General features: G+C 45.1%; 1 protein-coding gene across 1 annotated transcript; it reads right to left on the bottom strand.

The window, feature by feature from the left end:
* On the bottom strand, positions 1 to 24,596 carry LOC136643748 (lipase member M-like). The gene is made up of 9 exons (XM_066619053.1): positions 24,474 to 24,596; positions 22,319 to 22,436; positions 20,264 to 20,462; positions 17,897 to 18,006; positions 14,148 to 14,284; positions 13,215 to 13,361; positions 7,496 to 7,567; positions 3,370 to 3,435; positions 1 to 234 (listed from the first exon to the last, which is right to left on the bottom strand). Exons 1-9 carry the CDS (start codon positions 24,594 to 24,596, stop codon positions 1 to 3), a joined length of 1,206 nt encoding a protein of 401 aa, XP_066475150.1.
* Positions 24,597 to 27,897: the final 3,301 nt, after the last annotated feature.

The raw sequence follows: 27,897 nt of genomic DNA, 5'->3' as shown, positions 1-27,897 counted from the left end.
TTATTTATACTGCTGCATCAGACAAAGCACATCACGATATAGAAGCTTTGGAGCATCAAGACCCCACATGAAATATAAATGATCCCAAGAGGGAACATATTTTTGGAAAACTAAATGAGTGATACGAGGGAGCAACAGTTCAATATCCTTTTTGGGTGTTAGAATGTCATTTCCACCATACCACACAGCTGTTGGCACAATCATGTCTTCAATTTTATAAAATGGAGGCACAGTCTGTTGATAAAAACAAATCAAAAATATGAAAACAGGTTTCACTGGTCAATTCCATATCAGCTCCTACATTTCACATACCCAACTGATTTTTTTCCCCCTCGTTACAGTGGAACCTCCTCATCCATGGCTCTTGTATCCACTGATTTAACCATCCATGAACACAGAAGGTCTGCATGGGTGCCTCCCCACAATTGTTTTCTGCAATAACTTACCTGGAGCCTCCAGAGGCCCAGGCTGCACTGGTTGGCAACCCACCGTATTGGCCTCTGCAGGTTACAGAATGGCCCAAGCAGAAGCCTCTGGAAGCTACTTCCCATTTTTGGAGACAACTTCCAGTTTGCTTCTGAAAACCAGAAGTAGCTTCCAGAAGCTGCTGAGGGCCATTCTGAAGCCTGTGGAGGCCATTAAGAGTGGGTTGCTGGCCTGGTGCAAGCCAGGAGAGACCTCCAGAAGCTCCAGGTAAATAATTGTCAGAGCTTTGGGAGTGGACCCCAGAATCTGCAGAATTCCTTATTTGCAGGGGTGGGGCATCTGGAATGTAACCCCTGAAACTTTGGTTATGCTGCCACTCTACTCCCAATTGCACCCTCTGTGTAATATTTTAAATAGAAAAAAATATTTCCTTTTTTTCTATTTAAAATAGCATGCTGGGCAGGGGAACACAATCAGAAGCACTGTGTAGCTTAATCCTAAAAAAAAAAATACTCTTCCTTAGACTGAGGCCCCAATCCTAGCATTTGGGTGGTGATATATACTTTATATCCATCAGAATCAGAAATCCAGTTTGGCAGAGCTGCATGCTACAGTGGGGAAAAGCATACTACTGGGCTGTAAAGCTTCAGGTGCTCGAAATACACTCTGTGTTACAAGCAACCACTGCCATAAGACAGGATTTCTTTGTATGCAATAGTTCTATATGCATTCTTTAATAAGAAAACTGTGATCTTTTGAATGAAGTCATCTCTCTCAGTCTTTCTTAAGTGAGGGGGATTTTCCTATCATGTGCTGGTTTGTCAATCCAGTCTAAGATCCCTTGTTTGAAAAGAGCTTTGTGATTCATTAATTCCCCTAAAACAAATTCTTTGCTAACAGGTGAGACTACAAGTTTCAGCATAGTTTGGAGACAAACGAGAAGGTGACAAACAAAGCTGTTATATTCTCTTTACAGGTTGTGCTGGGTGTGCAAGGTGAGGGGTGGCAGGGATTAGAGACAGTTGAAAGGTTAGGGGTCCCATTGCTGAAGCTCTTGTGACTTTGGGATTGGAATAGAGTAGGCAAATCATTCTCCTTGTTTTTTCCCCAGTATTGGCCTGGCCTGCTGCTCTTGTCTGCTGCTCTGCTTGCCTCACTTACATCCAGCAGCCAGGCAGCCAATTGCACTGAGACAAAGGTGGATAGTGCCCTGCTCACACCAGGCTACTGCTGCTCTCTTCATTTCACATACTTGCAATCAGTCATCACCTTTGCTTGGTGCATAGCTGCACCTGGGGGAAGTGAGCAGGTACAGTCTTCAACCGGGACATCTGGGCTGAGGGCACTTGCTGGCAGCCAAGTAGAATTGGGGTGTGTCATGGGAGCGGGTTGTATTTTAGGATGTTATAGATTTAATAATGTGAAATGTAGAAGTTAGAAATGTAACTGAGGAGATGAGTACTTTGATCTGGGACAACAACATGAAATAGCCTTTGATGTGAAGAAAAATCAATGGCTATCTCTTTGATGTAATAACTTTATGGCTTTGCAGAAATCTGATGTTTTAGAAAACTAACAGGAAGAGAGGAGAAGGGTTAACTTGGAAGTAAGATAGAAGAAGAGCAAGTGAGGCACCAAATTTCCTTCAGAACCAAAAGATAACACCCAGGTGCAAATTTAGGAGAGCATGCCAAGCACAAGGAGTACATGGAATTATCCTGATTGGTCAAGGGGATGAGCTCACAAGGCATGACTCAGCATAATGAGGAAGTTATGATTGGTGTGGAAACTTCACGGGGTCTAAAACAGGTTTTCTATAAAAATGAGCTTTGTGAAGGTGTCATTCTTCTCCGGCAATGGCCATTGAAGACTCTGCGTCTCTGAACATCGAGATGGATTGAACTTGGGGTGTAGGATAGTTGTAAGTAGTGTAGTCCAGCTAGCTTTCTTATTTTGTATGGCTTTGTGTGTACTGACCTTTCCTGAAGTTGTCCTTGAGAAGCTCACCATTTGGTAGGGTGACAACTTCCTATGCACTAACTTCAGTTTGTTTCAATAAAGGCTTTTACTCCTAATAGAATGTGTGCATGTTCAGAAGGACTTAAGGTACTTGCTGTAGCAGGTGGACATAGGTTGCTGAGAGTGTGCACAGTAAGCTCCATGAGCACAGTAAGATCCATGAGGGGAACAGCAACATCCGTTACAAGGTTGATGGAAGACAGGATGGGAGATGCACAATTCTATCCTGCGCTGGAACAGGCAAGCCAGAAGGCTTGCGCTGTATCCGGTGTGAGATAGGGCAAAGTGGCTCAGCCAAAGGTAAACCACTGCAGCCCCTATGGGTCTCCTTGGACTTGTGCCACCTCAGGAGGTGACACAAGCCTGAGAAGAGCAGAGCAGCTTGAAATCACTCTGCGCTGCTCGGAAACGGAGGTTGGGATTCAGCATAACAGCCAGATCCCAGCCTCGCCTCCTGCTCCCTGCCCACCCTCGGGACCGCCCTCCATCTGCCCGCCCTGCACCCTGGAATGCCTCCCTCCCGCCTCCTCCCTGCCCACCCCAAAGACTTTTCAGTCGGCCAAGCTCAGCCAATGCAAGACTCACCACGCAAGCTGCCACAGAGGTTGGATTCAGCCTCCGTGTACCCATGCACCTCCTTGTGTTGGCACAGCTTGCTCCTGAGGAGGTACAAACATGCTTTATGGCATGTTTGCGACCCTCCTATGCTGGCACAAGAGACTTGCGCAAGCCTAATTCATTGTTAGGATTGCGCTGTTAGTGTGCAGTGGGGATTGTCAATGGGGCAGGAGGGCCCTGACCAAACCCAAAGGACCTTATCCAGAACCCAACATGGCCACCCCCTATCACTGCCCATATTGAACTTTGACCTCTTAATGACCAGCTCATAGTACTCATTTCCAAAGTATTGCCTTTTTTTCTTACCTTGTTATAAACTTCCTTGTTCTTGAATCCATAGTCAAAATACTTAAATTGTTTTGATGTGAGTATCTAGAAAGATGAACATGAAATTCTGTTTAAAATCAGCTGAACTGTCAAAACTCTTAACTTTGAAGGATGGCTGGTCATCTTCAGGTACCAGGTGGCTGGTATCGAGAAAACTGAATAATCACAATCCCACAATGTGTGAGAGCTTTGCCAAAACATTGGGGTCCCTAAAACGCAATTTCAAAGATCATTAACATAGGTTGCAATCCTATACACACGTATCTGGAAGTATGTCCCACTGAACTCAATGAATTCATGAGTAGACATGTGTAGACTCACATGGCACACACACATTGCATACTTTACCCTTGGGAAACTATAAATGCAGTGGCTAAAGTTTTTAGCTAGGTTGAATGTTTAGAAGACATAGTACTGTTCGCAGTGACAGCACCTGATTTTGGAAGATCATCAGACAAAGCCTTGTGCACCCCCCCCCCCGTGCACTCTGACACATGTATGCAACTGAACTATACCCTTGTACCTTCTCAGCCACTTGGGAAGGTTGAGGCATCAATTTGAGGCAGCCTGTGATGCTCTTCTTTCAGCCTGGGTACTGAGAGCAGAGTGGGCAAAGAGCATAGTCCTTTGTCAGTAGTCTCTGGCCCCTCTTCTCACAGTGCCCTGAGAGTTTGGGATTTACTTTCCCAAATAATCCTAAAGGTAAAAAGTTCATCTCATCGTTCATATCTATGCAACCTGTGGGCATTTTCAGTTGAAAAAGAGAGGATATTGCAGATTGTTTTATTGTTATTATTACAGTTGAGAAATTTTGTAATTGAATTTTCAGACTCTGAGCATAATCCTTTGTGTTTCACAAGCACTGAGGGAGTCTTCATGGCTATTCCTGATCTCTTCCATCACCCATCTCAGGGTGGCCCTAAGCTCGCCACATCACTGCCATGCCAATTAACCTGCAGTGTGCCTGCTTGTCCCTGATCATGAGCTGATGCAGCCTGTGGAGTAAGCAGGTGGGCTACTTTTGTCAAGCCTCCTCCCAGTACAGTACAGTATGCCTCCTCTCAGCATAAAAGTACAGGTTGAGTTTTGCTATTAACAATGGCTCCATTCCCAGAACTCATGTGGATGGCAAAAATTGCATTAAAGCAAGTCCATTTAAAAAACAATGCAAGGTGATTTAAAAATAGCCTTTCTGACCTTTTTGATGTAAAACAGAGACATTAGGCAGACAATCCATCAGTCTCTTTCCAGGTGCTTAGAAAGGCTTCACTCTGAACCAGTGACCCCTCCTTTCACCAGTGCAAAGTGATCTTTCACATGATCAGGGGAAGGGAGGGGTCACTTGCCTTGGAGTGAAGCTGTTCTAATTGTCTGGAGAGATAATGATTGATGGATCGTCAGCTAGCTGCCCTCTCACATTAACAAGGCTATTGTTAAACAACTTTTTTCCTTTAATTGAAAGGGCTCTTCTCATAGTGTTGAGATAAAACCATGAGTGAAAAATTTGTGGATACAGGTCGAACCTATTTATCTGCGTTAGTTCCGTTCCATGACTCGGCTCAATTAACAAAAAACGCATTGTGCTGAGAACATAGAGTTAGAGTCCATAGAGCACATAGGCTGCAGCCTGACACTTCTGGTTGGAAGGAAACTAAGGCAGCTGTTCTCAATTCCCTCCCCTCCATACTCAGCCCTCCTGTTGCCAGCTGTCCTACTTCTTTCACAGTTGGAATGGTGAGCTTGCTTGGGAAGCCTCTGTGTCCCAAGCAGCCTCCCAAAAGCGCTGCAGGTTCTCCTCCTCCTCCTCTTCACTGCTGCTGCTCCTGCAACCCTCCCAACCACCATCATGGAAACTCCTCTGCCCCGGAGCATTCTGGGACTTGTAGTCCGGCTCTCTGCTCACCTGTCTCTACAAGGCTTCCCAAGAGCCTGCATCATGGGGGGGGGGGGGAATTTGGCAAACACTCCCTGGGTTTTTTAAAGCAATCCCCTCTCTTCCCCCTCCTGCTTCCCCTCCTGAGCCCTCCCTATTGCCAGCTGCCCGGCTTCTTTCACAGGTGGGATGCTGATCTTTTAAGGGACTAGCCCTATGCATTTCTACTCAGAAGTAAGCCCCATTCCAGTCAATGGGGCTTACTCCCAGGAAAGTGTGGAGAGGATTGGGCTGTAAATAGCATGCTTTGCTTGGTGGGAAGGCTTTGTGATAGCCTGCACCATCTGGGGTGGGGGAATTCGCCAAACACTCCCTGGTTCTTTAAAGCAATCCCCTCGTCTCTTTTAAAGCAATCCCTTCTGTTGCTACGGCACCTGTGTGTGTGTGTGTGTGAGAGAGAGAGAGAGAGAGAGAGAGTGAGTGAGTGAGTGAGTGAGTGAGTTCCACCTCGCTGCACATGTTCTGGCTATAGAGGTTCTTGGCCCCCCTTCCCCTCTTCAGCCTCGGCTGGCTCCAGGAATGTTACTGTTCCTTTGCCAGGGGAACTTCTTCCAGGGCTCCAGGGCTATTCCCTGCCTGGGCGAGGCAGAGCCTTTTGCAGTGTTTTAGGCAAAGGTGTGTGTGACATTCAGTACCCCACCCCATTTGCATTGAGACAAATCCATGGTTAAAAAATTCATGGATAGATAGGCTGCACCTGTAATTAGGTTATACCTGTAATGCTCCTTCTGGAAGAAGAGCTCTATAATGGTACATGAGATGCAGGAAGCATTTGCATATACCAGAACTGTAGTTGGTGGCAATTTAAAATTCAGGAATTTGTAGAATGAACATTTTCTACTATCTATCTGCTTGGAATAATAGAGCTCTTACAAAAAAGTTTAAAAATTAGTAATGATGACATCTGAGATATTTGAAAACTTGAAAACTAATTTGAACAGATTAAAACAATCAGCCAAAAGAGCTACTGACACACATACAGCAGAAACAGAACATTCAGGCAAATACAGTGGATCCTCCTTTTCCACAGTCTCTGCATCCAAGGATCTGACCATCCATGGATAGCCACGGGGCCTGAAGCCCTTCCAGTTTCAGCAAGACCTGGGACCCCATACCTTGGCCCTGGTATGTCCCCAAATGCATTACGGAAGTGCTTCCACAATGTAGAAGTCATGACACACAGTTTGGGAAATGTTTCTGTGGTGCACTCTGGGTGGGATCTGGTATTCCCAGAAGCCACTTTCACATCATGCCGAGGTCCGCAACCAATTTGTTGGCCATTGTGTACCCCCAAAGCATCACAGAAGCATTTCCCAAAGTGTCTGTCATGACACAATTTCAAAAATGCTTCCACAATGCATTTTGTGGTACACTAGGGCCTAGGGAAGGAATTGCAGGTCTTGGCACAACCTGTGGTTTTTGGGAGTGCCAGAAACAGTTGCATGATGCTGTAGCAGATTTTATCTGTGGTGCTCCATGCATTGGGCCATGAGCCATAGGTAAGGAACATTATTTTTCTCCTTTTTTAAAATGGACTTCACAATCCACAGATTTTGGCATTTATGGGGGGGTGTCTCGCCCTCTGGCCGTAGTCGCCGCCCCCAGCTGCCAGGTTGGGGCAGGTTGCCATAGGTGTTACTTGCTAGTAAATGCCCCCAGGGTCAGGAGTAGGTATGGGCAGCTTGGGGTGGCCTCAGACAGTTCTCCAAGGGGGGGGGGTTTAAGTCACCCAGATCCCCTGCCTTGGGCCTGAGGCACCTTAAGGGCACCCAGGCAGGCAGCCTTCCCTCAGGCTGTCTGCCTCCCCACTCCTCAGACTGCCTGTCATCACTGGCTTCCCTGGCTTATGGAGCTCCTCAGCTTCTTCCACCCAGCTCCTTCCCCTCCCTGCTTGTTGGCCTTAAAGGGATCCCAGACCCTGCTCTCCCAATACATTCTCTGGATTATAAGGGCGTGCCTGCCAAGTCGGGGGTCTGTTGCCTCCTACTACCCTCTCTGGAGCAGTGAAAGTGCCACGGGTCCTCCTGGAGGACCTCTTGGGGTCAAGTGCCGCCAAACCACTCTCTCCAAATAAGTCAGGGGCTTGCGAGTGGGCTGGCCCCTGACAGGGGGCTCTGGAACTGTATTTACTTTTGGACATTTACTGTAGGGAATACATTCAGAAAATCTTACCTGGCTCCAATGAATTCCTGTCTTCACAGAAATAAAATCAGGCAAGATTCCAACATATACATCTGCTCGACTCTGTGAATAGAAGGGGAAAAAAAAAAAAGATGTCAAGAATATCTTCCCTGCAGAAGATATTTCCTAACTTGACCCACTGAGGTACAGGAACTACAAAGTAAACCAGCTCCATTCCTCTCCTGTGCCACCCTTCCCAGGAAAGCCACATTTGGGAAATCACTCTAACAATCTCTGCTCACTCAGAGAATATTCTTAAGGGCGCAATCCAAGTTCCCTGCACCGGCCTCCAGGTGTTACAAAAGTGTTGTAGGGCACTTCTGCACCACTGGGCAAATTGGGAGTAGGGGATTAGTGCTGGACTCTGGAGGCCGAATGTGGCCCCGGAAGCATCAGTGGATGGTAAGTATGCACTGGCAGTGGAACGCCAGTGCAGGGATCTGGGGAGGGCGGGGGCAGGCATTCCAGGGTTGTACCAGGGCAGAGGGAGGTGGCACAGATCCACAGAGTAGCCCCATTCAGGCAACTGCAGTGTTACCAGAGGGAAGGGGAGTTGATTCCCCTTTCCCCAGGTTGAGCTGCAGTGAGCCCCAACCTTGCCCCACATACAGCGCAGGCCAGCGCAGGATAGAACTGAGCTGTAAGGCTCCTTGGTAGACTCTCGCAAACATAACTAGGCCATTGCTAGGGGTATGGTTTTTTGGGTGATATTTTCTCCAAAATTTCTTGATTAAAATAGCAAATTGTGGTGTTATGTGTTTTTATTCCAATAGTGCATTTTAATTAAATTATAATTATTAATTATAATTGCATTAAAAATGTACTAGGTAGGTGATATAGGTTTATAGTTCTGCAGATACAGCCACAGTATTATTTCTAACAGGTGAAGTAATCTATTTTAATTTCTGAAAAATATCTTAAACACCAAAATGCGATGTTTTGTGTTTTTATTTGGATATTTTAACAATAAAAAGGCAGTGTTTTGTGTTTTTATGCATTTTTATTTTAATAAAAAGCAAACACCCTAGCCATTGTGCATAAGCTAGCCACTGCTGCTAACAGTGAGCTTGTCACTGCCGCTAGCCATATGGTTGTCGAAGGAGGTAACCTTGTTGGTGGGAGGTGGGAAGCATGAGGTGGTGTGCGCAAGAATGGGAGAGGGGTGGGCAGAATGGGGTGGTGATGGGGCAGGTAGGATGGTGGATCAGGCCCAGGAGGGGGCAGGATCGGGAGTGCAGCAACTATCAAATCCTAACCCCCTTCCCAGGCCTTATCCGCCTTCACAGGTCAACACAGACTTGCAACAGTGATTGAGCTGGCACAGGTCTGAGATGAACTGTTGGGGCTTACACTGGGGCAAAGGGACAAATGACCTCATACTCCAAGGAGATCTCCAGCAGCCAAAAATCCCCCAACGGGATGCAGTGGAAGCTGCACCAGCACCACTACTTCACCACGTGGGGAGTTAGGACGGATAGGACTGCAAGAAAGAAGGCACAGAACCCTTGAGGTAACAGTTGTTTAAAAGGCACATTTAAGACCATAACTTACTTAGAATATATAGCTGGCTTATAGCCCAATCCTATGGGCTTGTAGTAGTAGCAGAACTAGATTTCCACAAGCACTACCTGCCCTACGGCAGCCGGGAAAGCACTTTTGGCACCGCATGGTTCTTGGGCAATTTCCTTGGCTCTAACTGCTCTCAGCACACTTTCTCTCACCCATCTCTCTCCCCACAACTTTGAAGCATCCTTATTTGAAAGGCAGATTTGATAGCTGGGGAACCTCCTGAGAAACTCATTTCAAAGCTAGCTTAGGAATGTGGATTCAAGTCTCACTAAAGACGTTGCACTAAGGGCGCAATCCTGCCCTGCCCTGGAACATGCAAACCAGGAGGCTTCTGCTGTATCAAGTGCAGGATAAGGGCCAAAAGTGGTTCAGCCAGAGGCAAGGGGAAACTTTTCCCCTTACCTCTGGGAAAGGCGCCCTTTCCCTTATTGGTCTCCTCAGCTTGTGTCACCTCTTGAGATGGCACAAGTCCGAGGAGAGCGGAGCAGCTTGAAGCCACTCCAATCGCCCTGGGAACGGGAGTTGGGATCTGGCATAACTGCCAGATCCCAGCCCCGCCTCCCACTCCCCGTCCACCCGCCCCTGGGGCCGCCCATGGCCCGCTGTCCCCCCGCCCAGGAACACCTCCCTCCTACCTCTTCCCTGCCCCCTTCCTGCCTACCTCAGAGGCTTACATCAGTTCAGCTGGGCCAACACAAGCCTCAGTGTCTTCATTGGTGCAGAGGCTTATTCCAGCCTCCATGGGCCAGTGCGCCTCTGTGTGCCAGCCTAGCCAACTCCTGAGGAGGCGCAAATGTGACTTATGGCACGTTTGCGACCATCCTGGGCCAGCACAAGGGACTTGCGCTGGCCCAAGTCAAGGGCTGGATTGCACCCTAAATCTCTTACTCTACACAGGAGATCCTTTAGAGAGTGCTCAAGGAGGAAAGGAATAAATGTCCTTATTGTATAAGCCAGTGGCATGACAACAAAACTAGTGGTTCATGCATGGCTCCCTCTAATCAAGTTCATATTAATGGGAAGCCATACCACTGGGAGGTATCCCTGTGTCACCTTCCTCTATGGTCTTGCAAGTTTGGGCTCTCTTTCGCTTGCAAGCACAAGTCTTCTTTAATAAATTAAGCCTAAATATCCAGTGGCCAGGCCACCTGGGCTGTCTTTTCAACCTCCAGAAAGCCTTTCCACCAATGATCTAAGAATGGGTGCAACCCCCACCCAGCCAAACCTTTTGTCTCTCTGGAAATCTTTCCAATTCAGGTGCAATTAGACCATCATGTCCTGATTCAGTTACATTTAGACCTATGTGTCCTCTGCAAAGGACACACCTTAATTCTATCAAACCCAAGAAACTCCTGGCTGCATGCCCAGAAATTTTTCCAGATACCATTATTCACCACTCAGAAATGTGTTGCAATCTTTGTCCAAATTCTAATAACTCCTTCTGCATCAGGAGCGTAATAATGGGGTAGCACTCCTTCTTAGAGCAGATTCACAGCCTGGCAGTCTTCCTGGATCCACAGCTGCCCCTGGATAGTTAGGTGGCATCTGTGGGTGGGAGCCTTTGCCCATCTTTGACTGGTGTGTCAGCTGAGCCATACCTGAATCAGTTGGATCTGACAACAGTGCTCCATTCTTTTAATTTACAAATTAAATTTGCAATTTACTTGCAAAGTTAAACCTACATGCTTCTGCATGCCATGTATGTGGAAACCAGTTCACTGGGGGATGTATAGATAGGAGCCCTGTCCTGTTTTGTCTGTCATGGGCATTTTCTAGCACAAGCCTTCTGTTAAGCTACTTGACTTGATCACCTTCCCAACCCTGCCTGTTTGCCTGCCTCTTTGTTTTTAGTGTTCCTTAATCCTGCTTTCTAATAAGGATTCCCCGGTTATGCAGTGGACATCATCCCATTAACACAGCTCTACATCAGCCATTGCAATTAGAGAGATCTAATTTTCCCTCCTTGCTAATTTGGTACAACAATGTAGAAAGGGCCAGCTATTAATGCCCCTTTTATAGCCATTTATACCTCATTATCAACAGCAATATTTTCATTCCCCTTTGAAAGGATGATCTGAAAGAGGGATGACAATGCCTGTAAACCTCTCCCTGTTTCCATTCCAAATAATAATAAGCGTGCAATCCTAACTTGCACTGGAGCAGGCAGACTGGCAGCCCTGTGCTGCATCCCGTGCAAGTTTGGGACTAGAATCAGCATCAGAAATCTTGCTTAGACTACTGTAATGTACACTATGTGGGGCTGCCCTTGAAAATGGTTCAGAAGTTGCAGTTAGCAGCCCAATATTTCCCTGGAGCTCAGTGTGCTGAGCCTGTCATACCACTCCTTTCACAGATACACTGGCTGCCCATTCCTTTCCAAGCCCAATTCAGAGTGTTGGTGATGACATTTAGAGCAAAGGACAGGGATACCTTCCCCCATATAATCCTGCATGTCCCCTACAATCATCAGATAGGGCTCTGCTTAAGATACTGCCACTATCTGAAGCCAGGTTAATGGTGTCAAAGTGCAGGGCTTTTTCTCATGTGCCATCACCTCTCTGGAATCAGATCCCAGAACAGGACAGCTCAGTCATTACATAGTTTCCGGTGTGGTTTAAAGACTTGTTTCGCTTGGATTTCAAGTAGGGACCCCCCCTTCTAAACCCTTGTGCTACTTTTATGTTGTTACTTTTTATATTTTATTCTAATATTTCTATGCAAATGTTTTTACCTTCCATAGGTTTAAATTTATGTTATGTACCACTTTGAGTACCAGAAGAGTGATATAGAAATCTAAACACATGAACAAAGACATAAATATTTGCATTTCCTTCTCCACTGAATGTGTCCACACTATCCATTTTGATAGTCTCACCATCCAAAAGAGACTTCTGCTCTGCCCTTTGTTTCTTTCTCTGGATCTCTTTTTAAAATCTATATTCTTTTAGAAAACTTTGTCTCTATTGACTGTCAACCTGATTGGAGGCACTTTGAAGTTGCTTGCTCCAGTATCCAGTCAACGATCCCCAAACAGCCATACATTACATTTCAGCCTCTAGACTCGTACTCTGCCCTTAGCTCAAGAGGTTCACCTGGTCTTGGCTCCCTTGCCTCATGGCTCTTCCAACTTATCACACTCAAACTCAAAAGCTATAGAATGGCAACCTTGGTCACTGGCTCAGCCTCATTATAGTTGTATCTTTCCTCATCTGTCTCATGCGCAGTCAAATTGATGACATACTTAGTGCTTCAGACTTTCCTCCTTTCTCTGTATGAGACAGCGTGCTTGTGTATTTGCTCTTATAGACCTGTTTTAGGGGAAGCCTGAAATCAGTATTGGGCTGCTGTCAAACAACTCCCCATCTACCAAGGATTCCAGATCAAGAAACATTCCTCCTGCCAAATTCCTTTCAAAGGCTTGTGGTATCAGTTGAGGAGATATTTGGTGCGAGAGACTAGTTCCTTCACTTCACGTGAGCAAAGTGATTTCACAGCCTGACTGTAGACTCACCCCTTGCTTGTAGCCCTTGGATTCTGGCTACAAAGAACTGTTCTCCAATCACAGCCTTTCAGCATGATCTGAAATGCAGGAACCTTCTCTCTCTCTTCCATTTCCACTAACTGTCCAATTGTCCTCCCTTTTTTGTTCTTTCCTATACTGTAAACCCCCATATTCATAACCCCACATTCCTTTGGGAAACCCCAGTTTCTCTATGTCCCTTCCCCTCTTTTCTATTCCCCTCACACTTCTTTGTACCCTATTTTTTCTGTCTAAAGTGTTCCTTTTTCCTTCCCTCTTCTTTCTTTTCTTTCAAACAGTTGCTTACTCTGAGGGTCCATCCAGGAGTGAATGGTCAGCAATAAGTGCAATCAGATGGGTTGGCACTGAATGAGTAGGAAAGCTTAGCTAGGCACTATTTTAGTTTTGAGTCTCTCTTCCTTATTTTGTAACTTCCCCCACTTTCACTTTTTGTTGCACTCTTCATACTCATGTTGCTCATCCTGTCCCCAGGATCCCCTGCCCACAAGTTGGTTTTCCCCTGTGTGCAATTCTTCCTGAAGTTTATAAAACACCACTGGTAATAGCAATATTTCTGGCTTTTAAGCAATATACATAAATAAGAACATAGAGTCCACCTACCGCATTTACGTTGTTCTCATTAAATCCTGCTGTTGTGAAAATGATTTGGAGACAAAGTTGGTCGAACCCTGCATAACTGCACAGGTTGACATTCATGTCTTTAATACGTTTAGTGAATAAACGGAATTCTTTATTCCCCCATATAGTCTGGGAATTAAACACAAAAAATCTTTAGATACCAATTCAGCCAGTGGCCCTGAATCACAATGAAACACTACAGTTCTGTCCAAGGATTTTTCTGCCTTAGATTATAGCCTGTTGACTTGGAATTGTGAAGTCCAGCAGTGTAGCGGGAATGAGTGCCACCCTGGAGTACACCTCCCAGGGCTGCCCCCTTCCCCTCCAAACATTACCAGAGCTGTGCTCTGGTTCTGTCTGAAGGGTGTTCAAAGGGCTGAAAACTGGAAGTGACAGTTTTCAGCCCTCAGAACACCTTAGAAGGCATTGGAACACCTTCTGGATGTGACTAGAGTATAACTCTGCGCGGGTTTGGAGAAGACTTGGAGGTGAGCGGGGGGGGGGTGGCAGGACCCCGGAAGCCATGACATTGCTGCCCCCTGGAAGTAGTGTGCTGCCTGGAGTCCTATGACCCCCCCCCCCCCGCTAAAATAGTGGTGAAGCCAAGGTTTCCTCACCCTGAGATACCTTTCTTACTTGACTGAAATGGTCTCAGTTAAGCCTCCTATAACACTTATAGGTTATTTTATTTTTTTAGGGACTGATCTATCTCATGAAGCCTCTGAACTCCCTTGTGTGATCAGGGACATCATCTGGTTCATAACTGCGCATACAGGACATAGCACATGTTAACTTATGTCAGCTTCGGTTGGATGCTGCAGCAATTGGATGTCAGCCACAACTGTCTACTACTAATATAAGAAAAAAAATTGGAATGATGAGTTCAGACACTAATAACATAAGAGAAAAACTAACTTTTCCTACTTCCTCAGGAAGTGACAGAATAATTGTAAGAGAGGATGTGATGCCCTCTAACGTGTAGCCAGGAGAAAAGCTGATGAAGAGTTTGACCTTTTGAGCCAACTGTGGCATGACTGAAAATGCAACGAGGCCTGTAAAAGAGAACAAAATTCAAAAACCTCAATTGGACAACCTGTAGGACTTCACATAGGGGGGAGTACTTGCATTGATTTACATGTTAACACCTTTTATCTGTATTCAGGTTTTGGACATGTGAAAATAAATTCCCATAACGAAGGCCCAATCCTAACCAGCGCAGGAAAAGAGGTGCCAAATGGCTACTGTTGCATCCTATGCTGGAATTGAGCAGGTGTCCTCCGAGTAAGGGAACATTCACCCCTTTACAGTCAGTAAAACCCCAGCCGGCTCAATGGGGTTTTCTTGGAGCTGTGTTACAGCCCGATCCTGAACTCCCGTGGCACACAGCTTTGGTGGCACTGAAAACGGCTGCCGCCAGATCCTGCGCACCATAGGCTACTCCAGGCGGCACCTCGGGAGAAGGGAACTTTCGTCCCCTTCTCCTGGGTAAGGGAAGTAGCCCCTCAATGGGGCTACTCAAGTTAAAGGCGTTCGTGTAGGGCGCTGAGCCCCCCAGGATCTGATGGAGAGGAGGATCTGGTGGAGCGGAGCCTCCCTCCCTCCCCACTCCCGCCCCCCAACACACCTCATAGGCTCAACTTATTAAAACAGGAAGAGTTCAAGCTACAAATCCCAGGGATCCCCAGCAAAAGAGGTTTAAACATGCTGGAAAGCCTCTAACTTAGGGCCCAATCTTATTAGGCTGCGAAAAAGCTGGACCCCGTGGTCTGCCAGCCCAGTGTGCTTTATGGCGGTCACAAAAGTTGAAATGCTATACAGTTTGGCTGCCACTGCATGTGGCTGTGACCACACATGGCCAGTGGCCTCCCAACAAGTCTCGGAGCTGGTAAGTAAGCATGGGGGGTGATGGGAGAAGAGGGTAGGAAGAATGCAGTGGCCTGGAGGAAGAATGAACAGAGACTGAGCTGGGGGGGGTTGTGTCGAGGCCATGAAGGGGTCGGTATTGGTGGCAGTGATGCCAATGATATCATATTCCTAGAACTGAGCAAAATAAACACTGATTTTGAACACAAGTAAATCTATTTTGTTCAGTAAGACATAGGCTGTAACCCTATCTTACTCACTGGAAACAAACACCTTGATCCTCTTCCTGTCTTCTAGCCACCTTCCTGAGCACACTCAGAACTGCACTATCAAAATTGGTGGCACAATCAGGCAGTGAAGACTTAGACCTTAGAAAGGGAACAAAGTTCCCTTACCTGGAGAAGACCTCCAGGTCTACTCCCCCCACACATACACAGAAGTAGGGAGTGCTCCGATGGCATGGCTGTATCGGGGGGGGGGGGGATTTAGTTCGGATTGGGCTGATCGTGCTGGAAATTCAGGGAAAATTCACAAGTTTTCTTCTCAAGTTTGGAAATGGATGGGGAGGCCAGAAGGTGATCTCTGAGGTGGCTTACAACTTTGAATGGTTGGTGCCAAGCCATACTGTATTTGAGCTGAATTAAGCTTCCAAGAAGAGTTGGGCTTAGCACATAATTGGCCCTTCCTTTGAAGGACCAATCACCACCCCTGCAGCCCTGAAATTCAGTGCCCTTCCATACAAACATTCTGTGTGTTAGGCTCATGTCATCTCTACTGAAATCCCTATGAACCCTCAGTCAGTGGCCAACCTGGCCAACCCCTGACACCTCCCCATCTTTGTCCGGTGGTTAAGACTAGCCTTGGATTTCTCTAGCATTGCTTTCAGAACTTTCATCTGAAAATAAAGCACAAATATGGTAATACAGGTTGAGTCTCATTATTCACGAGGGTTACATTCCAAGAACTCACAGGGATGGCAGAAAACGCACTATAGCAAATCAATTTAAAAAACAAAGTCCCTTCACTCTGGTGATTTAAAAACAGCCTTGATGACCTTTGTCATGCACACAGAGACAATAAGTTTCTCTCCAGGCTCTTAGGCTTCACTAGGAGGCAGCAATCCCTCCCTTCACCAGGAGCCCCAGCAAGGGGGAAAGAATGGAGAAGGTGATAATCACTGCCATTTATCCTTCTTTCAAGTGCTCAGGGAGAAGGGAGAAGCATGCAGAGAGAATGATTGATGGATTGTCAGCTGACTGCCCTCTCTGGCATTATTAAAGAACTCTTTTCCTTTAATTTAAAGGAAATTCTCATCAGCTTTGAGATAGACAAATCTGTGGACACTTAGGTTATACTTGTAATCACTTGTATGACTGTCTCTCTGCAACAGTAAAAAGCAGTTTTTTAAACTGTGATTTTAAAGGGGTGCTATTTTTCCCTTCTCCAGGGATCAGCACATTCCTTCTCATTTGCAGGGCCCATTTGTGTTGAGTCAAATCTGTGTATAAAAAACCCATATATAACAAGGCTGTATACTGTACATTACCTATTCTAAAAGAACCATCAATGAACTTGGGGTAATCAAATTTGTAATTAAAAGGTAACTAAGACTGCAATCCTATACACATTTTCCTGGAAGTAAGCCTGATTGAACACAATAGGAGTTACTTCTGAGTAGACATGCACAGGATTGTTCTGTTTAATAAATATCTCTGAGCAAACTGTAACCTGAGCACAACACATTAACTTTACATAATGGATAACATATGAAGCAGCGGTGTGACTGTGTCATCCTATGCATGCCTATTGAAAAGTAAATCCAATTGTTTTCAGTGGGGTTTACATGTAGAAAATTATATATTGGATTGCAGCCTAAGAATATCACATGGTCATGAGTTAAGAATTAGGTGGTTCCCGCATCTTGAAGAGGATAAAAGTCTAGGTTCATTCACATTTCACATGATAGCTAAAGATAATTAGATACAGCAATAGCTTGCATTTTTGTCTGGTTAGAGACCAGAGCGTGGATGAAAGTCAAAAATGGATGAATGTGAAAGCATAGCCTTGTTTAGCTTGCAAATTTATTTTGGCTGGTTAACACACATAAAAAATGAAGTATATGGCATGTGAATACATGCGAAATCAGAATGAACAGAAATAAACATAAGAACGTCAACAAACTTCATGGAACTTTAGATGAAATTTGACAAAAGGGAAAAGAGTGTGGACAACATTTGAAATGTGGTTATAATGTAAAACAGCTGAAAGAACAAAGCTATGAAAGTCAAGAAAATTGAGGTAAATTTTATTCATAAATATCCATAAATGAAGGCTTTCCTGTGAGCAGGAACAGCCTAAAATGGCTGTTGATCTTTCTTTTCTACTCAATACAGACCAACTCAGATCTTATCAAAATGTATAGAAAGAATGTGAAAGCAAGCTCTGCCCCATCTTGTCATGCTCCCCTTGAAGCCCTGGCTCTTGTCTCCAGGGTCAAATGAGAGATCTCTCCTCATGGGGATTGGTCATCATGGTGGGAAATCATCCCTGTGATTTCAGACTGGGCTTTCCTCTCCTTCCCCAGAGTGTGGGGAGGAGTTGGATCATAGCCAAGGTGCAGCACTGGGTGTACCTGAGCCCTGCACTTTCCTTTCTTGTTTCACTTGTGAAATGTTCTATGAACCTGATTTTCAGCCTTCCCCCCCCCCCCCTTAGTTCTGTTCTGCCCTATGGCTGGGAGATTGAGGCTTCAGAAAGAATTTAAGAGTGAAGCACATTTCATTCTGTTCCTCTCAACTTACCCGCTGTAGAACCCTGGGAGTGGCCCACATAGTATAACGCATCCTGCTTAGTTTTCTGCAGAATAAAGTTTATTGTTGCTGGAACATCATATATCCCTATTTCATGAAAACTGCAAAACAAACATTTAAAAAATGGAGTTAAGATGTGTGTCCTTGCAACACACAAATACCATCATATAGGGCAGCACTTTTCAAACTATCTGAGGTCGGGGCAGTGGCGTCGCTAGCGGGTTGTGGGGGTTGCGGGCCGCACCAGGTGACGCGCAAGGGGGGGTGACGCGCACTGGGAGGATGACGCACTAAAATTGTGGTTTTTAGGAGCAACCCCATCAAGCCGTGTACTGTTGAATGCAGAATTCCCAGCGGAATGCAATGCAAGAAACTAGAGTGAAATAGCTCCTTTCCTCCAAACGTTATGGCCAAAAAACTGTAAAGAAAAAAATGCATGGAGCCCTATGGAAAGTGAAACAGAGTTATATCACGCGTTTACTCATGAGTAAGCGGACTTGCTTTAGTCCATCAGAAAGGGAAGGCTGAAAGGATTCCAACAACGTCAGAATGGTCCTGATCCAATGAAGACAACCCAAAAAAAACACCCAAGAAGGAGGTTCTTCCCTCCTATAATTATTTATTTTAATTTGCTTGATGATGTCACTTCTGGCCATGACATCACTTCCAATGGGTCCTGGACAGATTCTCATTCTAAAAAGTGGGTCCCGGTGCTAAAAGTTTGAGAACTGCTGCAATTAGGTGTTAGTAAGTTGACACGGGGGGTGTGTGTGTGTGACTGCAAGTTTTCAAAATCACTAAAATCAGAGTTTGGAGGAATAAGACCATCATGTTCTATATCAATCAATGTGTAATTTCAAGCAGAATGCAATGAAACAAACCACACAGAAATAACTGTGTTCTATCAAAAGGTACAGCCCAAAAACCAGTGGGGGCGGGGCGATGGTACATCACCACACCCACCACCTGGGGTGTTGCCCCACCCACTGCATGGGGTGACACACAGGCCTCCTGCACCAGGTGACACGAATCCTGGTGACGCCACTGGTGGGGGGGGCTGCTATTTTTTTTTTCCTTATGTGAAAGAGACTAGCAACATTTGTTTCCGAAGTGCCAGGGGCCAGAAACATATCTGTTCCCTGTTATTCCTGTTGTTTCTTTCCTGGAAATTTGTGGCAAACTGGTAGTTAATGGCTAGTGGACCACCACTTTGAGTAGCACTGGTATAAGAATACTTGGAATAGGGCTTGATAATGTTTCCACTTACAGCACGAAGTTGCAGGTTTATAGTCCTGTGGAAAGCGTACAGAAACAAACACTATATCTTTAGTGCATTTAGTTAATGCTTACAACATATTTTACCATATTGTATCAGTGTTATAAAAACACAACGGAGGTAAGAAGTGGGGTCCAAAAAAATGCCCCCACCAATTTTTCTGATTTTTTTTTCCCTGTGGAAAATAGATAACTTTTTTTTCTGAACTGTTTTCAGAGTGTTAGGATCACTGCATTTTATGCCCCTAGAGGGCAAAAAAATTTTTTTTTTTTGGAAAATAGAGGATTGTTTGCAGGGTATCCCCCTCCCCACTGTAATAATTTTGATGGTAAGGGACAAGGCTTTTGGAATTCACGTTGTTTGTAGCCCTTCACTTAGAAGTATATAGCTGTGAAATGTCTTCTTGCACCAACACAACTAATGTACTATATGAACAAGGAGTCAAATTCACCATATTCAGTCATATTTTTCACTTCTCATAACTACCTGTTGTTCTTGGGGTTAGTTGTGCTGGTTATTAGTCACATAAAACTCTGGTGAACATAATGTAAGCACAGCTTCATAGTTCCAGGGGTTGACTTAAGTCTCTGGCCTCAGTGTGAAGCTACTTATCACCTCTTATTTGAAGAGATTGGCTATACAACCGAGCCACTGAGAGCCACCCGTTTTTTTTTAAGTTGCTTTTTCCTAGCAACAGTTATTTACAGGGTCTTTACATCCAGTGTTGCGCATTTGCTGTATTTCTGCTTCAGGTATACTGAAATACCTTGACATTTTTTTCCGCCAGCATTTACCTCATTTTGGAGGTACCTTGAAACTAGGGCAAAAATGCGCCTTTGGCAGTGGTACGGAAACACATCCTTGATAGAATAGGGTTTTAAACAAAAATGGGTGTTCTGCAAGAAAAAGCAGCTGAAGTTCACTTTATGAAATGAGCCTCTATGTTTAACATAACCTCAACGCAAGGTTTTGAGTTAACTGTTACTTAACTCATGAAATAAAACTGCAAAGGGGTAGAAGGCAAAGTTTTACCAAGATTTTTTTCCCATCTGCCCAAACTGTGAACTGTTTCTTTAACTTACCTGAAGTCCCAAAATTTGTCTTGCTTATTTGACAGATACTGATGCCTTCTAGACCAGGTGGTCCCCCTGCAATTAAGAATCCAGACATCATAGCCAGCATCTGCTAGGAAGAATGCCAGACTGTTGTTGGGGAGATTAGCAATCCAGAACCTACCCTCAGCCAGGATACCATGTACCAGTAATACAACTGGCCTATTTCCTGGAAAAGAAACAAAAGAAACTGGAATCTGAGGTTAGTCAGTCTGCCTTGACAGGAAGGTGGCAGCTGGAAGCAGGGCCTTTGAGATGAATTTTATTAGGGGGTACATAGTTTCTTTTGGGCCCCTTCCCAAAGGGAGGGGGTAAAACAGAGTGGGGGAGGGTGGCAACAGGGGTGGGCAGAAGGCAGGAGAAACAGGGTAGGGGAGGGTGGTGGCAGCCGGAATAGTACTGGAGTCCATGTCAACTGGACTTCCTAATGTGGAGCCCAGGTCTACCAGCCCATATGGTGTCAGTAGGTTGATACAGTAATATAGAAAACCAAATGCACTCCTAAGTCTCTCTAAAATCTTTTAAATATAGAAAAGCATTGCAGATAATTAGCATCATCATATTTAGGCTTACACTAGAATGGAAAGTGTCCTCTGTGTATCAAAACCGACATGTGCAACTGCGTCCTGAGTTGCTACACAGTCCTTCATGGTAAGTGGATCCACAAGCCAAAGAGCTACTGTATCAGGCTAGCTTCCTTCCAGGTTTGACACTGTGTTGAGGAGTATCATGTATGCATTCCTCAGCCTGGTACATATCACTTGCGGCAGCAGCCGCTACTATGCTCATAGTAGTGCCCCCAGCATCCCAAGTGGGAAACGAGTTCAGGTGAGATTGGAAAATGTAAGATCCCATGAAATTTCTGGGCTTGTCCTTTGGCTCCTGTTCCCCCTTTTTGACCTTGGGCTAGGTACAAATTACCTCCTCTACCCACCTCTCATGGGCCCTGCCTGGGAGGGGTCGTCTGGACCTGGACATCTTGGACCTGAACCTGCCAATGCAATGTGCTGCATCCTGTGTAGGGGGCAATCACAGAGGCCTTGGAGGAACATTTGCTCCCTTACCTAGGGGTAAGCCTCAAATCAACCAATGGGTCACCTTGGATCTGCATCAGCTACATGGCTGGCACAAGTTCAGGGTGACTAAGGGAGAGGTAAGGGGAGAATGGGATGAGGATAGCAGCACAAGTCCTTGCTGTCAATATCCATCCTGTTTCTCCCACCATTGTGCCCCCTCCCCTCCCAAACACTCTCCTATCCCTCCCCCTCTCCACCCATATTCCACCTCCACCACAGGATTACCAGCTCTGCCAGGGGCAGTGGACACCAGAAGGAAGACAGTGATGCCACTTCCTCTTATGGCAGCGCTCACAAAATGGCCACCAGTGGCACGTAACATGCACTATCACCAGCCATTTCACAAAGGCAGAATACTCCTCTGCTGTCATAAAACTAAATGCCATACAAGATGTGCAGCTAATTTCACGATATGGCCCAATTTGGGAGGATACTCTTATATATAAATATAGGGAGACAAAACTGGAGTTTGAGGGAAATAGGAAGCTTTAGCCCTTTTTTCCTGCCACAGTTTTTATCCCAATTGCTCGCGTATATGCTACACATTATTTTTAATATGGAAAAAGCTAGGGGAAGTCCCCCCCCCCCCACTTGAAATAGTAGACCAGGTGACCAGAGATTGGACTCAAATTCATGGTGGGGCAAAGTCAAGTCAAGTCAACCTTTATTAGGCATAAATGTGGGGCAAAGTACTAAAGCCTCAGATCCCATTTAGACTGCATTTCTTTTCTGAGCTAGTTTACAGCAAGAGCTCAGAACTCTTCCAGGCTTGGCTGCCTTACCTTATCAACTGCCATTTGGCGAGCAGGACATCCAAGCATATGATCACATAGTACAAACGACATCTAACATAGGTCTTACTTTTGAGTTTGGCACCAATTTAACATGAACATGGACAACTTGATTAAAAACAAATTGAGGCCTGTAAAAAAAATTCATTATAAATTACCAGTTTTTCCAGGATTGTGCACTCCATAAGGAATCCTGTTTGCCTGTAGAAAATAGCCATCAGCTGTCAGAATTTCATACTCTTCACTGGGGTATCCCCAATAATCAATAATTTCACTCTGCAAGGAAAAAAACCGATGGTAACTCTAAAAGTATCCAGAAGTAGTGCTAAGTAACTTGACTAGCCTAAAGCTCTCATAAAGAAATAAATGATGTCAAATAATTACATCTTATCTATCAGAACTGTCTAGTACCAATACATTTCCCCATGCCTTCTCCCTACTAAGCTGCAGCTGGTAGCTGACTAGAGCACCAATGTTTCACAAAAATAGGATTCTAAAATTTGGGGGCATAGTTGCATTAATAAGATGCCTTACAATCCAATCCTGGCCTAACAACAGTTCTCACAATCCATCAGCATAAGTTCTGGGCTTCTCTTGAGAAAGCCAGTTCACCATTCGGTGAGCCACAGCCACCAGGGCAAATAATTGGAGGTTCCTTGTGATTACAGAGGCCTACTAAACCTCTTCTCGCCTCTAGCATTGCTGGCAAGTTGGCAGTGGGTGAAAATTAGGGGAAGATTGTTGGCAGTTCAGGGTATGGAGCAGGCTTGGCAGAGGGTGGGAGGGGGCAGTAGGAGGATGATCTTGGCAGCAGCTGCGCATGCTGAGATCCTAACCCCCTTCTGGCCTGCATCTGCATCCAGGAATCTACTCAGTCTTACACCAGCAAAAGAGTTGGCATATGTCCAAGAAAATCCATTAGAAACCAGGCAGCCTATGGAGAGGTAAGTAAACACTTTTAAAAATTACATCTCCTGGGTTGTCTGCTGCCCCCCCCCCCCATATCCAGCATGTGCTCTGTTAACAGTTCTGCATGTGCTGGGCTGGTGGGAGATAGGATTGGGCCCCCATGTTTCACCAGTTTTAACACTAGTGTAACCTGAAATCCATGAGCCTGACCTGAAATCTGAGGATCTTCATCTCAGTTCCAATGCTCTCAAATGAGCTTCGGATCAGCTATGTGGGTTGGAATGGACTGAAGTTATTTCTAAAGAAAAAGCCAAGATGAAGTCCACTGTACATTTACAGCCACCAGAAGGAGGCTACCGTCACTTGTTGAACTACCAGCACCATTTGATTGCTGAGAATGGCCATTGCCCTGCTGGGAGATACTGTCCAGCCCGCAATAAACAACCATAGGAAAAATGGTCTATTGTAGTGAAAGGTGTACTGCCTAGTTCATTGTCATGGTGAACCACTGCACAGGAATGGATGGACATGAGAAACAAAACGTGTGGCCCATTCGACTATGCCAGGTTTTTGGTATTACAGGCTTGAGATTGTTATTAGCCAGGATGTGGCGGGAGGTCTTGGTATCTGGGCCTGGTGTGAAGCAATCAGCAAGGCAGCACTGCTGATGCAGTCAGCTGCACCTGCTGCAGGTGGGAGTCACGTGACTCTGGAAAGATGAGTGCAGAGTCATGTAGGCTATGGTGGAGTGGTGCAATGCACCATTGGACAGCCAATCAGAGTGGGTCACAAGACTGTCTTGTTACTATGAGGTCTCCCTACTCTGATTGGCTGGCCCTGGTATATATGGGCAAGCACAGACACCAAGGTGTGGTTTGTTGTGGTGGAGTTTCTGCATGCCATGCTGCTGGTTTGTGTACTGATTTTGGACTGCCTTCTCATGACTGTGACCTGCTGTATCCCTGACTTCTGGACCGTTTAACTGACTACTCTTCTGCCTGATCCTTTACCAATACATGCTTCTGCAACAAACAAGCCTGTGTCTTCTTCTTTGGCTCTGTTTGGGATCACCTGCTTCTTTTGTTATCTCCCTACGCTCCCATGCCATTTTGCTATCGGGAAAGCAAGAGCTATCCTCCCCCGCTGACCTGACAGGCTACACTCCCTGTCCAATATTCTGCACATGAATTCAAGCTCTGTGAGTTCTCTAGATCCTAGAATGCGGAAGGAAGACTTGAGTCAAGCACTTTCTGAATCACGTGCCACTCTGGGATAACCTGAGCATGGATGAAGATCTTCCTGAAAAACATTCTGAAAATTGGTTCAAATGAAAAGCATGAGATTCCCCCATGACAGCGCAATGTACTACCAGTATTTCAAAATGCATCTGAAGAAGTAACTTACAATATTCATAAATCCTTGAGGATTCAGGTGTCTTTTTCTTATCGACTCCTCTGTATTTGCAGACTGTTGGATCAAGCATGCTACCACCATAAACAGCCACATTGTAAACCTGTAAAAGATCATGTCAGTAATTTCAAAAGGATATAGTGTTTTGCCTGTGAAAATATCTGTTTTGAGAATCAAAGAAAGGTCTGAACTGGAGGGAGACAGAATTCAGGACTGAACAATGCAGGATGTTCTGTCTTGATGCTGTTCATTACCAAGGATGGGAGGTTGAAAAGACCTGGGCTGAGAGGGACTGCAGAGAGAAGCCTGATTCATCCATTGCCTTCCTTGTAGGTATTTAAGCCTCTGCCAGGGATTCCACTGCCTGCCTTGCTGCCCAGCAGTCTTCCTGCCTTTACTGGCTGAGGTTATCACAGCAGTGGCATTGACAGTCCCTCCCCCCCCCCTGCTGGTGGTATTTGAGGACTTCAATGTTCATGCGGAGTTCTCCAGATTGGGAACAGCTCTACACATGTTCATAGCTGCTATGACTAGCATGGGCCTGACTCAGCAAGTTGTGCCCCATATTAGATGTCATTTTAGATTAGATATATTAGACATTTAGATATATTAGATATCATTTTAGATTAGAATTTTATAATATATAATTTCCAAATTATATATTTGGCAATCTGTAGATTACAATAATTAAAACACACACACACACACACACACACACACACACACACACAATAAAGGCTCTCAGCACAATCCTATGCCTGTCTACTTGGAAGTTAGCCCCTTGAGTCCCAATGGGACTTCAATGTCAACATGTATAGAATTGCAACATAAATCAATGGTGAGCAAAGGATGGTCCATAGGCTGGTTCTGGGCTTTGAGAGTGTCCAGTGAGGTCTTCCACCACCACCTGTGAAGAGCCCATGTAAATGTCCAGCAAACCCATCTGAGCCTTGGAACATCTGGCAACTTCATGCTGTCTCTGCTGGTATGGGATGTGCAACTGCTTATAGTCTCTCTCTCTCTCTCTCTTCTGGCCACAGCAGCAGTGGTCTCTAAGAAGCAACATCATGTCACAGTCAAAAGCAACAACGTCAGCATGGATGAGGACATCTGTGATCTTCATCCTCTTTTCCTGTCTGCTGATGTGGTGTGTGCAGCTGCTTGCAGTCTCTCTCTCTCTCTCTTCTCCAACCCCCCCCCCCACCCAATCCACAACAGCAATGGTCTCTCTCTAAGAACCAACATTGTATCAGGCTCTAAAGCAGCAGTGTTATCAAGGATGAGGATGTGCCTGTGTTCATGCTCCCATCTGCTGGTGTGGTGCATGCAGCTACTTGTAGCCTACACCCTCATCTCTGCTCCAGCTTGCCAATATCCCAGAAATTGTCTCCTGACAAGCTACAGACTCTTTTTGTTATGCTTACCTAACAATGCCTATCCTATGTGTGTTCAACTGGAAGTAAGCCTTTCTGAATTTAACAGGATTTGTTCTTGAAATAAGGCTACAATCCAATGCACACACTGCAAGGTTTATTTTCAAGGAAATATGCATAGGTTTGTGCTGCAAGTGATTTAGGATGTTTGGCAGCTGCCGTCTCATGTTTCTGAATCCACCTTGCATTTTAATTCTTTTGACCAAAGACAACGCGGCCACACCATAGCTCAAGCAGTGGCCTCCTTGTAAGGCTCTGTTCCTCCACACTAGACAAGGATGAATAACATCACACCGGATTAGAGCGTCTGTGAAGGCCGGCTTACCTCAGTGTTTGCTATTCTCAACTTTGCTTACCTTTTCCTTTCGGGGTTTATGACACTTCAGGAGACATCCTCTGTTGGTTCCCAGAAATTCTTCACCTACTTATTTCGAGAGCTTCAGTTCTCAGGAACTGTGCTTTGGATTCTCCAGATAAGATCACATCTACTGTCATGCCTTAGACTGTCACCTAAGACTGTAACATGTTGGAAAAGGGGGATCCTAAGAGCCTTCCCACTTTCTGGTGAGGGGTTTCGTTTCTTAGAAGCGGATGGTGTTTAGAATTCTTTTATCTTTGAATTTGTTGAGCATTTCTGTGCTCTTGAGAATTGTGTGGAGCATTTGGGCAGTTACACCCTCTTCTGCACTGACCCTGCTTATTATTGCAGTTGGGGGGAATGTACAATATTTGTCTGACATGGAGCACTTCAGATACATGTTTCCCTTCATTGGGGTGAAGGGTTTGGCTTGTGCAGCTGCTGCTGTTGTTGGTCTGGGGGTTTTGTTCATTCACCATTCTGTTTGGTCTTTGATCAGCCATTCCTGCATGTTCATTCTTAGCATTTGCTGGCATTTGTGCTTTCTTGCTGCACACTGGTGCAGCCTACTGGTTGTTTGCTTAAATGCCTCAAGTGTTCAACTGCTCTGCAGCTCAGTGTTCAGCTATGCAATCCTTTAAACCAGCAGTCTCCACACTGGAGACCACCATGTCCGGAAAAAGCTCTCCCCATCCCAACTGGTGCTTACCGTTCTGCCACATCAGCACTCCTTTTCCCAACCAATTGCTACTTAGGGATGCTCTGGGCAGTCATGGCTGGGCAGATGCGACTGCCCAGAGTGTCCCTGTCAGTGATCAGCTAGGAAAATGAGTGGCAATGCAGCGGAACAGTAAGCGCTGCTCATGACAGGGAAGGCTTTTCCCAAACCCCAGATCCAGCCCATGTGCTGGTGTTTCCACAGCCTTGCTTTAAACCACAAGGATAGAAGCGTAGCATGAAGGGGCTATCAGATATTAATTGAATTGTAGTAAATTATAAGTTACAGAAGATGAAAAAGAATACTCAAGCATAAATTTAATTTCAAAAGAAATATGAAACAAAAACAAATTTTTTAAATTTAAAATTTTTTAAAGAAATAAAATAACTAATATAAAGGGGTGTGATTTTTTTCAGTGCTAACGCAATAAAAACACATAACACTACTTTCTGCATGACTCATTTCTGTAAAAAAACAACAAAAAACTAATGAAATCTGCAAAAAAATAAACTTGGAAATCTGTGAAAAAATACAAAATAACTAATGGTCAGGGCTGGGGGAGGAGTACATGCGTAACAACTGTGGCTGCATCTGCTGACACTATATCACCAACTTAGTAAGCATTTAAAGCAATAATAATTTATAATTATAATTTATAAAAATGTGCCCTTGGAATAAAAACATATTACACCACTTTCTGCACTTTTCCTCCTTGGGAAAAATAAAAATATGCAAAAAGCAAACAAAAAACATTTGAGAACACCTCTGTTAATGTACAGTAGAGTGCATATTGTTAATTGAGTAAATACTATTTTATTCAAAGTTGAGAGAATTGTCTTTGTAACTATTTGTAAGTTGAGAGAAATGCTGTCTGCGTCCTCTCCTGAGGAGAGGGTTAGAATTCAGGCA

The sequence above is a fragment of the Tiliqua scincoides genome, chromosome 3 (assembly GCF_035046505.1).
Source record: "Tiliqua scincoides isolate rTilSci1 chromosome 3, rTilSci1.hap2, whole genome shotgun sequence".
Lineage (NCBI taxonomy): Eukaryota > Metazoa > Chordata > Lepidosauria > Squamata > Scincidae > Tiliqua > Tiliqua scincoides.
Note: the sequence above shows the minus strand (reverse complement) of the source record. Positions and strands in the feature narration are given on the sequence as shown.

Excerpts from the sequence above, each read along its gene's own strand:
- LOC136643748 (XM_066619053.1), bottom strand. The coding sequence starts at position 24,596 with ATGATCTTTTACAGGTTTACAATGTGGCTGTTTATGGTGGTAGCATGC. Across the intron at positions 20,463-22,318 it reads GCACAATCCTGGAAAAACTG|GAAATAGGCCAGTTGTATTA; the intron begins GTAATTTATAAT and ends TTTCTTTTCCAG. Across the intron at positions 7,568-13,214 it reads ATGAGAACAACGTAAATGCG|AGTCGAGCAGATGTATATGT; the intron begins GTAGGTGGACTC and ends TTCTATTCACAG.